General features: G+C 35.4%; 2 protein-coding genes across 2 annotated transcripts; both read right to left on the bottom strand.

Moving 5' to 3' along the window:
* Window positions 1-1795: 1795 nt before the first annotated feature.
* Window positions 1796-2520, bottom strand: LOC133874059 (senescence associated gene 20-like). Its single transcript, XM_062311891.1, has one exon. The coding sequence runs from the start codon at window positions 2405-2407 to the stop codon at window positions 1913-1915; it is 495 nt and encodes a 164-aa protein (XP_062167875.1). The 5' UTR covers window positions 2408-2520; the 3' UTR covers window positions 1796-1912.
* Window positions 2521-9753: 7233 nt separating this feature from the next.
* LOC133873685 (putative FBD-associated F-box protein At5g56440) lies at window positions 9754-15707 on the bottom strand. Its single transcript, XM_062311430.1, has 5 exons — window positions 15526-15707; window positions 13296-14275; window positions 11648-11845; window positions 10543-10816; window positions 9754-10243 (listed from the first exon to the last, which is right to left on the bottom strand). The coding sequence occupies exons 2-5, from the start codon at window positions 14250-14252 to the stop codon at window positions 10026-10028; spliced, it is 1647 nt and encodes a 548-aa protein (XP_062167414.1). The 5' UTR covers window positions 14253-14275; window positions 15526-15707; the 3' UTR covers window positions 9754-10025.
* Between the last annotated feature and the right edge of the window lie 1112 nt (window positions 15708-16819).

Here is a 16819-nt window from a genome sequence, read left to right as displayed (position 1 = left end):
ATCTCCTAAAAGTAAGGCTAGTAGGCCCCACATGATGGATGAGATGAAAAGTCACACCCACGGTCAACAATCTCCACCTTTTTATTTTTTACTTGAATCTCATCAAGTTTGACAAGACAAATCTTTTTAGGATGTCTCCCCCAAAGCCACTTAAATCCAAGCATTTCTTGAACTAGAGCATAAGACCTAGTTTTGATAGAGCCTCACGCTTCTCTACCAATCCTATCAGTCACACAGCTTTCTCTACTAACTTTTTCTTCCTGTAGATCTATCTGCACCCTTTCCTTTGGCCTTCTTTCCCTTGGACAATTCTACTGATTCCCAAGCTTTACTTTTTCGTAGTGACTTCACCTCTTTGGACATACTATCCTATTGAACAAACAATAATTATCGGTCATTTTTCTAAGAAAAAAAAAAAAAAGATATATATGGTCTTAGATTTCGGTGGTTTGAAAGAACATTGAAACCTGAAAGCACAAGGTAAATGGATTTCATGGCTTTTCCCAATCGTATGGAGAGGTTCAGCATCTTGTCATTGCATCACGACCAAGAAAAGTTCAAAACCCAATTAAGTAGAATCCAGTTTGGAGAGGTGAAGACCCCATTTCTGCATTGGATACTGTCAAAGCTTTCCTGAGTTACAAATTTACAATACACGTACGGGATGCATCATGCATGGCAGACACTCATGACAAAGAAGCTAGTGAAACACATTAGCAGAAATTCGAACCAAATATTAAAAACATTAGCTTCTAAACCACGCTCGTGTCCTTCTATCGATCTCGTTTGATTTCTGTTCTCAAGTACTAAAAACACTTGGACACTTCCTTCAATCATATCACATTTACTCTCCCTATAAGTACTACCCTATTTGCAATGTCTTTTTAATGCTTCAACTTTTTGTAATGTCTCTCACTTTATTATTGGAGTTGCAATATTTCCTAACCCGTCTAAAACAATTTTTTTAAATAAATAAAAAAAATAAAAACTTCTAGTGAAAGGACAACGTTAATGCAACTCTAATATTAAATTGAAGAACATTGAAAATAATGTGATAGTTAGAGAGGGTAAATATAATTTTTTTCTAAGGGTAAATGTGATAGTAGATTGAGGAATATTAATTGCATCCATGAGCCATGGTTCTGTGGTAAAAAAAGATCACCTCATGTTCAAGAGTTTGATTCGATTCTAGATATTCCTTCAAGAAAAGAGTTATATATATGTAACGAAGTCAAGTCTAACACCTCTCATTTGATTTCTGACGGACTGACAACATAGCTGGAGTTCTGGGCAGAACCCCACCATAACCGTACGTGCATGTATAAAGAAGGCCAAGATGTGCGTAAGTACTGTTGCATCATTAGAGTCTGGAAAGAAAAGGACATGAGGATTATGGGCCTAAATCTCATGTTTCGTGCAATGACAACCTAGTATTTCAGAAAGACTAATGCTAGACTATTCATTTTTATGCCACAAATGTTTTAGTTTACAATGCCGACATGATAAATTTATTAAATCTTGAATTTTTTTTATTTTTTTTTTAGGAATAGAAATTAATTAATCTAAGAGTTGGTTTAAAGAGTTGAGATATTTATGGGACAAAAATATAGCAATCTAGCATTACTTTTTAGGATCCTCTCCATTTCACTAGGGAGTACTATTTTTTGGCTAAAGTTTTATTAAGTTGTATTTAAGTTATTTTTTTGATCAAACACAAGGTGATGCATGGTCATTCAAGATCTTTGTTTTTAAGTTATTTTTAATTTTTATTTAACTGGTCCACATGCAAAAACAGTTCACAGAATTTGCTTAATTCCCATTTTTCTAGATGTTTAGCACATCACATGTTACACATTCATGCAATATGCGTTGCCTTGAAGAAGATTAGAGCCACAACAATTGGCTTTTCTTCCTAAATAGCAAGCATTAGGCCTGGCAAAGAACGACTGTACAGGTCCCGAGGCTGGCTCTGCCAAAGCGCGTCACTCACGTGCCCGTTAACCTCCCATGGCCGCAGATCCCACACCGTCAGCCACGTGTTAAAATACTCCCTGAACTGCGTAATCACGCCGTCTTTCACACTCCACACGTGCACCCAATAAGCTTGCGCGCCTTCCCAGCCCTCCGCAATCACAGAGTCATCGCCGATCGCCGTGACGCTCCTCGGCTCAAACGCGAACTCGTTGCGGCCGGCCGACTCGCCGGTTAGCACCCTCATCATGTGCTGGCACCGTGGAGGCCCGTGGAACCAGTACTCAAGGTCGCTTGCAAGGAGCCCCGCCACGGTCTCCGTTTGTCCATGCGCCAACGCCTTGTAAAGTAGGCCCACGGTTGCCTTGTTTTGCGCTTCTTGGGCCTTTGGATTGGACTCCAACGTTGGAGATTCACCGTCGCCGGAGGCTGCCATGTTATCTGGAACTGAAAGAGTGAAGTGGGTAATGTTGGAATTCTCTCACTGTTTTTGCGCATGGAGTTCATGGGCAGCGGAACCTATTTATAGGAGAAATGAAGAAGCTAAAAGGGTGGGCTGGTGGCACCCAGTTATGGCTTGAAGAAGACGTTTGTGGTCGTGATTAATTGTTTTCAATGACATGGAAGATCAAATGGTTTCGATTTGCTCCGAAAACATAGATTTAGTTCGGGATAAAATATAATGCACCTACGGCCGGAACTCTCAAATAAGCAAGAAAGAAATACTAAGCTCGATCAATGCTTTTCTGGGGACAAACGAGACAAGATCATAGTTATCATATTTCTATTAAATATTGGAGAGGGGAAAAGGGGATGTTTTCTAGAATGAATTAAAATAAACTAAAAGAGTTTTTTTTTTTTTTTTTTTTTTTTTTTCACTTACTTGAGCAAGTGTCATCCTAGAATATATAATATTATTATTCCTTTGTTCTTTGGGTATGCTTGAAATGGATTGCTGGAATGTCTTGTTTGGTTCTTTCAGAATTTGCCACACACAGATTAATCTCTGATTGGCCGATTGCTCGCCAAAATTTATTCACACTTTAATTGTAACTACTTCACAATTGCAAACTACCAGTTATAAAAAAACAAAAATCAAGAAGGGGTGGGCTGTTCAATAATTAAAAGGCTCAAACATAATTACAGAGTTTGAAATAAGTATAACTAAGTAATTGAAAAATGGCCAAAAAAAAAAGGCCTGATCCACTGTATCTTGAGCTAAAAACTAAGAAATTGGATGCACAATGCGATTTCTAAAGCATGCTTGCTTGAGGTCTTCTGCAACGACAACCAATTGAAAACTGCTGAAGGAGGAGAAGCATTGCTAAAAATTGATCTAGGTCCATCAAAGAGGAGATTCGATTTGAAGTCCCACATGATGGGTGTCCGAAAGCTAAGGCATGCATTAATTGAGGACTCCAGATGAAAATGTCTCCCCAAAAAAAAAAAAAAAAAAAAAAAAAAAAACACTTTGAGTCGAGGACACTTATAGCTAAGGCACTTAGCTAACTGGTCGTGTCGGATTGATACAACCCGAATGATTCGATTATTTTTTTTAGAATTTTTTTTTTCAAAAGAATGAAAACAACGTAAAATGTATTTTTGGGTGAGCATTCTCCTAATGTACCATAGTTATAGTACCATATAGTGAACATTCTCCTCTTTCTTTTTAGGGTTAAATACATTTTTAGTACCTAAATTTTGAAAACTTTATTTTTTGTTTCTGAGTTTCAATTCGCATCATAAATGGTACCTCCATTTTAAACTAGTACCTCAGTCAAGTTTTTCGTCCAAAAATTAACAGCCCGCCATGTCACTGCCACTTAGCACTACTAGGAACACGACACATGTCCCTTGCGATACGTCAGTAACCACATAATTGTCAAATCACCCATATCTTTAAAAATTAATTAAAAAAAAAATAAAAAAAAAAAAAATAAGAAGAGGGGTGGCCCCTTGGCCACCATGGGGATGGCCAAAAAAAAAAAAAAATTGAAGGGTTTTGGCCCTTGGGGGTGGTTCGGCCACCCCCAAGGGCTAAAACCTTTCAAATTTATTTATTTATTTATTTTTCTGCCATGGGGTGGCTGAATCACCTCCCATGGGGTGGTTCGGCCACCCCCTTGACCAAAGTGGAAGGTGGCTGGTCACTCCCATGGTGGCTAAGGGGGCCTTTTTCTTCTTCTTCTTCTTTTTTTCTTTTTTTTTTTTTCAATTTTTTTTTTTATTTTTTTATTAATTTTTAAAGATGTGGGTGATTTGACAATTATGTGAGTACTAACTTGTCGCAAGGAACAAGTGTCATGTTCCTAGTAGTGCTAAATGACAGGCCGTTAGTTTTTGGACAAAAAATTTAACTGAGATATTAATTTGGTCTTTTCCCAAAACGGAGGTATCATTTGTGATACGAATTGAAACTCAGTTACCAAAAAATAAAGTTTTCAAAATTCAGGTACTAAAAATGTATTTAACCCTTCTTTTTAATTTTGAATGGAGTATTCTCTTCTTCATGCAACACCTTCTACATAACTGTTCTTTCACTAAGTTGTACAACTATATTCAAAGCATATATAAACATATATTGAGAGGAATACCAAAAAGGCAAATTCTAAGTCATTGCTCTCATATCACTGTTCTTTCACTTAGACAAGAAAAAAGAGATATCGGAGGCCAAATTCTAAGTCATTCCTCTCATATCACTGTTCTTGTCTAAGCTGCGTGTCAAATAGGCAAATAGTTCTAAAGATTATTGATGGAACCATTTCAACTAATTGTTTTCTAGAACCCAATTTTTACTTAGAGTGTGTTTGGCCTCGTGATTTTGGAGGCCAAACCCGCGCTTTTAAATAAATTGCAGAAAGTATTTTGTTTGAGACTTAAAAGTGTGTTTAAAAAAAAAAAAAAAAAAAAAATCACGGTTTTATATAGTAAGAAATAGGTGTATTTTTAAATATTCATAATTTTAAAGACCGAACTATAATATAAAATTACGTTTTTATTAGCTATATTTTAAAATTATTGTTTTTTACCGTACATTTTAAAACTGATAAATCAAACATACACTTAAGGTATCCTTAAGCCTCCAGAATAAACAATAGCTCCCCCCCAAATCCTGTAAGACGAAATGATGTCGTTCTGAAAGCAACCAATTGCGACCTCTTCGATCTAGTCTCTGCAATCCAAACTACAAAAATCTCTTTTTCACTGGAAAGAAAACAAAAGAAATACGCATTGATTAATCAGCAGCGAAGCGGAAAAGGTGAGGGAGAGTTTTGTCTTCTTCTCGAAAATAAATTTGATGCCCCCCCCCCTTCGGCCTTCCCTGCCCTGCCCTGCCCCTCTAAGAGGCCAGTCTGGCAAGTTGACTGTTTCAAAGGTCTCGTCGTTTTGGAAAGCAGCCGATGGAGGTAGCCACCCCATCACTTTCAGCGTGCGTGTATATTCGAAATCCCCAAAATAGCCCCGTCCGATCTCTTTCAAAAGAGGGATTAAAATTCTTTATAATTTTTTAAAAATTGTAAATTCTCAAACTAATTGAACGGCATAAAAAATACTACATATTAAAAATGTGACACGTTAACAATAAGAACTGAGTATATTTTTATTAGGCTCTTACACTTTATGTCGTATAAAAATTTTGGACAAAAAACTATTTTTTTGATTTAGTAAAAAAGAAGCGTATTTTTAAAAGTGAAGAAAAAATCTTCAGAAATGATTTTTTTTTTTTTTTTTTTGCCTCGATAACATGTCATATCTTTAATATGTAGCATTTTTCACGATGTCCAATGTAAAAAAGGCCTAAATTCACATAATTTGATAATCTAAAATTTCTTTGAAATTGTAAAAGATGTAAAACTTTATTCTTTTTTTTTTTTTCCACCCATTCATTTGAGACCTATTGAACAATGGATGCTCTTCAGAAAACAAACCGTATATAAAGTGCTACAGTATTTAAAAAATTTAAATAGCGTGGCAATATATATTCACTATATGTCAATAATACATTATTCAATCTGTAAAATATAATAACCCTGAAATAAATCATCGTCATTTGACATGATCCTCCAATATCCGCTCCTTCAAATCTTATTGACGGGATTCGATTTGAAGTATAGTAATAATTTAATGCCATCCAAATATACAACTTTTCACCATCTTGCTTATGCGGCAAGGTGATCCTCCACTACTTTTTGATTTTTTTTATTTTTTTAAAATAAATTAAAGTGAAGGACCACCTTACCACATAGATAAGGTGGTGAAAAATTGTATATTAAAGTAACAGGAAATCATTACACATATTGTGAAGGACAGAAGCTTACAAGTTACAACAGTAAGAAAGCCACCAGCTAGGTCCTTTTTTGGGGGACAAAGTTGTATATTAGTCATCGGTGGCGGTGCTTGTCGGCAAATCCTAACCTTTTGCATTCTGTTCAACTGTTTTGCCACAGGAGCTTAGAGAACAGTCCAGAAAGTGAGGTGTATACATACATGTTTTTTGTGGGAGATTAGGAAATTAAATCACAAAAATCACATGACAGATTCGTTACTCATTTTATGAATGGATCGAAAATGCTACATGTCACACGATGTGATAGTGATTGCGACAATGTTAATCGGTCTTTATTTTTTTAAAAAAAAAAATTATAAATTTAAAGACTAATTCATTGTGTCACATCAACAAAATTGAATAAAAGGAATGTGTATAGTAGTATTCTTTTTCGTGTTAGCATAATAATGCAAAAGTTAGAACCAAGGCGGTCACCTAAATCATGTGGAAAATGCTTGGAATATTAAATTTTTATTATAAATCATTTACAAATCGATGTGATAATTCATAATTAGTGAAATGATTAAGAGTGTATAGTTGACTAGTTACTCATTAACGTACTAACTAAATAAATAAGTGGAAATTTTTGCTTAATTATTTCATCAATTATGACTGTTATGTCAGTTTGTAAAAGACTAATAATAAATTTTAGATTGGCCGTCAATCTGCTTGAACAAGTAAATTCAATAACGACTCTCTCACGCATCTTATTCATATTGCTAGCAATCCAAACATCAAATTATTGAGAATCCGAATCAAGTCAACCGACATGAAAATATTGGGAATGACCCGTCAATTAAATCATGTGAAAAGACATTGGAATGGTCCCCTCTTCAACTAGCTAGGCAAATTCTTATTCCCTTCTCAAATTATTATAAGCAAGACAATGATCTTCTGACTTCTGTAGGTAGCCATACATTTAAGAGCAACAGTTGGATCCAACCAAGAAACCCTCGTGTACATGGAGTCTGGACATTCTCCTAACCTAAGCAAAAGCCCCCACACAGCAAAATTATTGAGTGTACAATGAACTGAAAGCTCATATGGATAGAACTTAATTGCCACTTCCATGCTTCTACGGATCATTGTGGATTTCTCAGTCTTCCTGTCCGGTAGATGTAGGGAAGATCCCTCAATGAGATATGCATTAATGGCATTTATCGCATTTGCTTCTTTACCTCCATTTTCATCCACTCAAACCATCTTCTGTCATTGAGAGGCCTTCTCAGTAGGAGGAGCTTCGTTTTCAAGCTTAAATTGGCTTGTTATGGCTTGACATGTTTTTTTTTTTTTTTTTTTATGGCTCAAGATCCCAACGCATCTCACAAATTTGTATTTAATACAGAATTAGCGGATAAAGATCTGAACAGCAACTGTGAGAGAATTTTTATAAAAGTCACCTGTCCGAACAGATCTCGTGCTCACATTTGCTACCAAGCAATCCGGACATAAAATTGTTGGGAATTTGAATCCTCAATTTTGCCAAAATTCACCCCCCACCCCTCCAAAAAAAAAAACATTAATTAAATGTGACTCATCAATTTTGTTTTTAACAAGGGTTTGCCTTCTCTATAACTTAGCCGCATCGAAGGTTTGTTTTGAGTGACACCATTTTTAGAGACGGAATCAAGGGCAAGACCTTCGAGAGTCGGTGTAAGACTTTTTAGTTGGTTTACTCAAATCATTAATAATTCTGCATAGCTAATGTATTTTTGGATAAGATTGAAGGAAATTTTTCAAAACGGAAAGAGGGCTAGCCCTTGATTCCATCCTTGACCATTCTCCACCTTGTAAAACAGAATTAAAAGCCAAAATTGGTTGGTGTTTATTAGAGTAAGTTAGACAAGGACCTGGGATCGAACCGAAATTGAGGATGAGGCATTTTAGTGATCCACAACAAGAAGAGAAGAGAAAATCCAAAATGGAGTCAATGATAGGTTTGGTTCAGTCTCTGTCGAGAAATGATAGAGGGGGGCCTTTAACCGGCCCCCCTCCCCCTCTTTTCAATAAAAAATACAATTTTATTCACTACAGAAAAATAAAACAATCAAAAAGTACACTTTATTGAATAAAACTGTATTTTTTTTATTGAAAAGAAAGGGAAGTGGGCCGGTTAAAGGTCCCCTTCTATCATTTATTGTCTCTGTCTATACAAATGATCTTAGCAATTATGAGAAGGGTCAAGGAATGGTCCAATGAGTGAGTTAGGTGTTGGGTGCCAATCTACTTAGTTGTCAAGTCACAAAACCACAAGGGTCGATTTATTGCCCTTGAAGGCTAGGAGAGTCCAACAACGGAAATGGAAGAAAAGCTTGTTATTTCAGAAAAATAACAATATTTAATTCATTTTTTGAATTAGGCAAGATATACGGTCGGCTGTACACTAAAAATAATTGAAGTAACTGCCCTTCGGGCAGGAGGGTACCATAAATTGGTTATCTAAATCTTCTAATCTTTATAGCAAATGAAACCAAACCCCTATTCCAAAAACAATCTCTAATCCGAGTCAAAAAGCGGATAAGTCCATACTAGACCGCAAAGGCCAATGCAAGAGAACAAAATAAAGGACAGGTGATAGCTACCAGATGAAAAAATGAAATAGCTCAACCAACCATATCAGCACAATGGTTATTTAAAGGATGTTGTAATTATAGCGCTGAGGATAATTAATCCACTAAGGCACATAATCTTGCTTGGCTAAGGCCATAACCATTCAAAGAGCGCAAAATTTGGCACGAAACATGGCTCGAGCAATAACCCACCAATGAAAGCTCCATATAAGGAGGAGTGATATCACCATTTCAAGCACAACCTTTCATTTATTTCCATACACAAATTCTGAGGATATCCTAACTCTTTTGGAGCGTCATACCATTTATTTTGCTAATTTAAGCATCGAAAAGTTCCTTGCTAGCAACCCCCTCTCGACAAGTCTCCAACTGACTTTACTCTTTTTGCAAATATCCGTCGATTGAACTCCACCGTCTGATCAACTGAATCATCAATTTGTATATATATATATATATATATTTTCTCTCTTGTATACATAAATGTGATAGGATCATCACACTTAAACTAAAGTGCAACTTGATTCATAACCCTTCTTAGTAAGATCACACAATTATGAATGCGTCCATGCGTGTAGCCTCCCTCTTCCCTATGAATCAATACATAGACCTAGAAACCAAATGCTAAAGACAGCATATGGACGTTTACTTATAACCTTGCCAGCCAAATATCATAGCCTCATCTTCAGAATAATCCAAAGAAGCCATTCATATAATATTGAAAGACTGCCTCGTCTTCCTTGAGGTTTTCAGATTAACAATAATAACCTTGAGAAGTGAGAACTATCGGTAAATTAGGGAAAACATTAAGTGGGAGCTGCTCTTCTCTTATTTAGAAATTCTCCCATTCCTTCCTATTTTTGTTTGGATGCAACAAATTGTGTCAAAATAATCTAAAGATCAATATAATTTCATGTCATTAACCCTATTGTATCCCCTGAAACACCATACCTTAAATGGTAGTCTTGATTAAAAATGGGGAAAAAAAATAAATAAATGCTACACAAACTCTCAAATGCTTACTTTCCTACCTTGCATTAAAAATCATAATTTTTAGTGCTTCGAAACCCACAAAGAGTATTCAAAGCTACAAGAAGAAAAAAAATTCCAAACAAACCCACGATGACCTAAGCCCTTAAACTCAAAACCACTGGGAACATTCAATGCTCCAACACCTGAGCCTTTCCTTTTCTTCTCCTAGAGGGCATGCTTGCATCACCATAGTCAATGGAACTTTTCAAATTCAACAACTCTCTCCTCCCTTTGATCTTAAGACGCGCACCCTTTTTAACCTGATGGAAATCCTCTTCAATGGCATGATCTTCATCTTCAACACCATCTGACACCCAATCCAAGGGCATGTCGGGAGGATAGACACCTTAGAATGACAAAAGAGTTACTTCTAGCATTACTTGTTACACTTACTAGAAAATTTTATGTTTCCATCTAATTCAGTAATTTTATTTCCTCGCTTTTCGGGAATATGCAGTAATCAGAAAAGAAAAAAAAAAATCATGAAAGTAATTATCAACATATATAATGATATGGAATACACTGTCACTTGATGTACCTTGCACACTGCAAAATTAAGTTTTAAGAGTCCTCCCCAAGTTAGAATCTCCACATATGATAGTAAAAAAAAAAAAAACCATTGGGAAATATAAAATGTCTACTTACAAACGACAGAAACTCTAACAGTTGAAGCCACCCCACATTCAGTGATCTTTGCAAGAATATATGATTTCCAAGAAGATGGACAAACAATGTCTATCTGCTCCAACTCTCTGGCATGCTTGAAGATATACTTTAGCAGCTGCGATGAATTTTTGCCAAAAAGAAGCCCTTTAATAAGCTCCATCTTTACCCTCTTCAAATGAGGAATACAAGTCAACTTTTGGGATTCCCAATATGTTGTGTCAAATCTAGATGCCTTCTCTGGCAACGGTCTCGCCTAAAATAATTTTAAAAATAAATAAATGTGATTAAGGGTTTGGAAATTAGCAACAAAATAATAGATTCTAGGATTTGGCAGAGTCGATATGCTTTGTTGTAATATACCCAAGAATCTCAGTTCACATAGACACCAAAATTTCAGTTGGAGGTGAGAGATACACCCCACCTCAATAAGAATTTGCCAAATGTGTACCTCTTTCAACTCTGAGAACGGAGAAACTTCATCATAACTCACTACTAACTCCTTCGCTATGCCCCTTTTTCTTCCTTTGGAGGAAGAAAAATAGATCTAATTCACAGCCACACCCATTCAATTCATACGAATCCCTCTTCTACCAAGGTCCAGCACTTCTAAATCCCAACCAATGGTGTTGATAACAACCAACAAAACTAAAATCCTCAGCAAATAAATGAACACTACTCAAAGCTTCAGTACAAATTTATGATTGTTCAAACCCCCAACCAATGTCATTCAGGTCCCAAAACACTAGTTCTGACTGCACTGTACTCACTGAAAACTATTTTCTGTAACAGATCTAGTACAGCACAAACTCTTGTAGAGGATTTATTGAAACCATGAATTTTGAGTGGCTCCTGGTTCGGGAAATACCCCTTAATTGGGTACCCAAATGGCTGTATTTGTGATTTGAGATCCATAGCTCTTCCATTTTTCAGAATGGAATTTTAATGAATACGATACACAACTACAAACTACTATTTTTTTTGGTAAGTAAATGAGCACACACCCAAATACACAGGAAGTATACAAACTACTTTAACATGCATCATTGAATGGGTTCGTGTGCACATAAGAGATCATATGAGGTACCTTTTCTGTAGAATAAGCTTCACATTTAGGGTCGTTCCAACATGTTATGAGCAAGTCCTGTAAATTAGACAATCCTTTCAGAAGTAAGGCTATTGCTGGGACTAGATCGTCATCCATGCCATCTGAAGAGCTAAAGTTTATACGCAAATTATGTAAACACTTCAAAGGAATCGGCAGCATGCCTGCCTTTAATAATGCCTACAACATCACAAATGTCAATTATTAGAATGATCTTTGAACAGACATCCTTGCCGTGAAACAAGGAAGAATAATAAAGATAACAGATTCGTAAATATAACAATCAAATTAATAACCAAGTACAAAGTACAAAGTAGTTTCTAAAATATTCTATCTATCCCTGTAGAAATTGAATGCTAGAAGCACATTATTTGATATATTAATTCCAACATATAGTTGCTCAAAGCATTTCAATAAAAATTGATTTTCTTCCTGTACTTTTTTCATTAGTTTTAGGGTAAATGAAAACATACATAATGTAAGTCCTTGCAAAATACCTATTTCACAAAATAAAGTCATCATCATCCCATCTTCCTAATACTTGGTTAAAAGATATTACTGCTAGTAAAAAATTTATTAGTTGCCAGGCCTGAAAACATTAGTAAACTGGACAAAACGTAATAGCATAGAAAACACACCATGTTTGTCAACACCCTCAGATCCATATCATAACCATAAAAGCCATTGGGCTCCATAGTTTCTACCCAACCAGGAAACAATTATATTGAGCTTTCCTAATTTCTTTAATATTTTTTATTACTCTATAGTTAAATGCTAGTATGCCGTTTACATATATCCTTATAATCTTTTCAGGAACATAGTTTACATGTAAATATCTTGCAGACTCTATCTACAATTTTATTTAACCAAAACCCTAAATTCAAAAAGATGTGATAGTTTGCAATACTTTCACGTTTTGTAATTTTATAGGATCTCAATGATAAGAGTAATGCTATATATCATATTTTTATCCCACAATGATGACATTGCCGTTCTAACCAACCCTTATTTGAAAAAAATAAAAAATAAAATAAAAAAAATCCAAGGGTTGGTTGGAGTTGTCACGTTATCATTGTAGGATATAAATATGATATATAGCATTACTCCAATGATAAACTAATAAATACAAAATCTAAGTTTTACGAACCACCTAGTGGTGATGAAAATGCCTTCAAAAGGACCTTTATGTTGACATAAACAGACTAAAATTTACCTAATTGTCCAACTGGTTTTGACTCCAAAATAACAAAAGTTCCCTGAAATGAATTTCCACAATATAATGCTCAATATGTACTTTTAATATCTGTTTCTAACACAAAGATGAATGCACCATCACCAACATAGCAAACTCTATCTGTAATTAATATAGACTATTTCCATAAGGCTCATCCATAACAGGCTTTCTACCAAAAAACCCAGTCATGACATCCTTGTAACAAATTATTTGTTATGGCTTTTCCATACTCATATAAAGAAGATGGCTGCCAACATACTCTCTCACGAAACAAACAAATTTTGGAAAAAAAAAACTATATTTCCTCAAGCATATCACTGCAAGATAAGTTCTCAACAATGAAATTCTTACCCAAAGTGAGTGAAGATCAGAGTTTGAAATCATGTGTTTCTTTACCTTAAGACACTGCACATGTATCACTAGATCTTCAATCCCTTTTACACTGTGGAAACACTTCACCAAGTACGAGGAGTTAGAAAGCTCTTCAAGACTTAATGCAAAAGAACGTAAACACTTTAAGTTCCCCAAAAAATAGGAATCTGGACCAAATCCATCCCATGTCAAATGTTTGAGGTGGGGGGCAGCAATTTTCAGTGATCTTTTGCCAGAGGAAGTAAATTTCCAGCCTACTATCAACTCATCAAGTAGATCCACCGAGACATTAATATGGAAGAGGTCACTGTAGTCATAACTCCTAATTTCCAGAAATTTTAGAGAAGAGGACCTGATATTGATCTTACTTATCCCTTTAACACTATCGAGGCATAATTTATCAAGGGACTCGCAAAAAGACAGGACCTGTTCCACAAAAAGCTTGTCAAGAACTCGAACACGTTTAAGTGTTAACGATTGAAGCTTCGTGAATCCATTTGAGGAGGGTAGTTCCAAAATCCGTCCATGCAAATCCACAGTTAGGAACCTCAAGGATTCACAACGGTAAACATCAAGTGGCATTTGAAGAAGTCCTGCACTACGTATATCGAGTTCGAGATCAAGCACTTCCACACTAGACCTAACTGCATAATGCAACCATGTGAGAACACGAAATCCTTCCAGATACCACTTTTCAGACATCCAACGAACACAAAAGCGCGGCATCTTTATTCCACTGCGTCGAAGGATGAACCTATCAAGAAAATCCATAAAGTGATCGTGTTTAAGATGGTTGCTTTCATATTGCATGCTGTCAAAAGTCAAGGATGGAATAGATATGCATAATGCTCGCCACCGCTTTGACACTATGCTCAATCGTGCAATATCTTCCATCGCCAGAAATGAAAGGATGTGAAGAGCAATATGGTCTAGAAGAATGCTGATTCTGTCACTACTCGGTGGTTTAGGCTGCTTTACCATGATAATAAAATATTCCTGTTTCACTAAGAGAAATAAAGGACACATAACTACTTGTAAGGATCAAGAAAATGTAAAACAAAAGCAGCTATCTCTTTTGTAGTTTAATGTAATTATATCATCAACAATTCAATAGCATTTTTTTAATAGTAAGTCACAAACACATCCTTGGCCAAAAGGTGACATTTGTAATTTAATGTTATTGTATCATTAACAATTCAATAGTATTAATTTTAATGGTATTAATAGTAGTAATGTTGATGATATCAATGAGTCTCAAACTAACAACTTAACCCTCCATCTTGTTCTTATTGGCCAAACGGTGACGTTTGATCTAGAGCTCGTTGATATCATCAACATTACCACTATTACTACCGTTAAAATTAATGCATTTCTTTACAAAAAACAGGAGGTGAAATTAGATATGCTGCCAACAAAAATTCTAGAGTAATCATAAAATATGCCATCTAGATAAAGCATTCCAAATTGATCATGCTCATGTAGTAATCAATAGGTGGGGAACAATTAAAAAAAAAAGCAAGCAACAAGATAAATGTGGTGAAGAGATACACCAAATTGTTGGTGTTTTGGTAGTGGGAGACTTCTATTGGTTATTTGTTTATAAATAGGCTTGAGAACCTTTGTATGCAAACAATCAAAGAAAGCTAAGAAAGATAGCTGGAGATAAGTTTCTTACGGTCTCTGGTTTATTCTCTGGTTTAGTCTGAAAGGCAGACTTGCACAATGTCACAGTTTTTTAATTGGGTGGTAACACCCATCTATATCAAGTGGCGTTCATGTAATTGTTGAACAGATGGATGAGGAAATAAATTTGGTTCATGCCGAACCAAGGGGTATATGAAATCTCGGAAAAGACAAATATCTGAAGGCAGAAAAGCGTACAAACCTAAAGAATTAACAAATATTAACCGAGAATAAGACAGGTTCATGGATATCACTGAACAAAAATTAAATGAAAAGCGACCAATATATAACTAAACAAAAATTACTCCATAAAATTCAGCCCTAGAAAAAATCCGGACCATATATATAGCAACCCTAGCATAAATTGCAAATTTAGATTATGGTTCTAACCAAAAAGCCTAAATGGACCTGTCTTTCGAACTTATAACACTTCGCTATAACTCGCTATACATAATATTTTCATTCTTATATTTTTTTTCTGAGATTTGCGGGGTGGATTTCTCTGACGCTATCAAAATCAAGATTTAGAGCAGAGACAAAAAGAACAAAAGTATTAGCTTAGGATCCGAACCTGGAGGATGGAGAGAGGGTTGCGAGCTTGTCGGTGACAAGTGCGCCGAGAGAAAGGCTAGCCAACGGTTGCAGGCTTCGGTCTTCACTGCGAGGGGAGAGTGGAAGACGAAGGTGAGAGTGAGAGTGAGACAGAGGGAGAGAAGAGATTTGAAAGACAAATGATTCAGCGGCGGGAGAGAGATTTTCTTTAGGTCCGTTTGGGTTTGCGATATTAAAAGGTGGAATTTAAAATCACGATTTTAAAATGTGTAATTTGAAAAAAATAATTTTTAAAAATACAGTTAAGTGTTTGGTAAAATCACAGTTTAGCGTTTAAAATTACAAATTAACTTTTAAAATTCTCCGTTTTTAAAAAAATATTATCTTACATGCGATTTGAAAAAGTAGATTTTCTGCGTTTTCAAATCGCAATTTTTAAAAACGCAGTTCCCAAACGATTTATGTTATGCGATTTACTATGCGTTTGGGATTGTGATTTAGTAGACAATAAATGCGATTTTAAACTAAATCGCAGAACATAAATCATTTGGGAACTGCGTTTTTAAAAATTGCGATTTGAAAAAGCATAAAATCTGTCTTTTCAAATCGCAAGTAAGATTGTGTTTTTTTTTAAAACGCAGAATTTTAAAGGCTAATTTGTGATTTTAAATGCTAAACTGCGATTTTGTCAAACGCTTAACTGCGTTTTTTAAAATCACTTTTTTCAAATCGCATATTTTAAAATCGTGATTTTAAATCACACTTTTTTAAATCGCAAGCCCAAACGGACCCTTATGGTCTACGAAATCGCAATCTCAAACGCACCCTTAGTCTCCAGGCTTTGTTTAAACTTTAAATGAACGGCCCAAAAAACAAAAAACTATAGCCAGGATGATGATCTAATCTCTTTTTTCCTTTTTTTTTTTTTTTTTTTTTTTTTAATTCACAAAACTCCTTAAACTTCAACTCGATTTGAACTAACTCCTTCAAATTTAAAAACTTTTAATGCCCCCTCGGATAGTGTTCGGCGTTAAATCAAATAGCAAAAGTAATGAAATAACCCTTTATGTTCCTCAAATTTTTATAAAATTCTAAATTTATCATTAATTTCAAATAATAAAAAAAATTAAAGAAAAAAGAAGGTGACCCACGGTTCACGATGGGATTTGGCGGTGACCCTGCCGTGGGTCTGGTGACCCACAGGTCAGAGACTCACAATTTTCTTTTAGAAAAAAATACATACCCCTTAAACTATCACTTAATTGTCAATGTGTCTCCCAAACTACTAATTGTGTCAATGTCCCCCTTGAACT

The sequence above is a fragment of the Alnus glutinosa genome, chromosome 7 (genome assembly GCF_958979055.1).
Source record: "Alnus glutinosa chromosome 7, dhAlnGlut1.1, whole genome shotgun sequence".
Lineage (NCBI taxonomy): Eukaryota > Viridiplantae > Streptophyta > Magnoliopsida > Fagales > Betulaceae > Alnus > Alnus glutinosa.
This window is presented reverse-complemented; position numbering and strand designations above follow the sequence as displayed.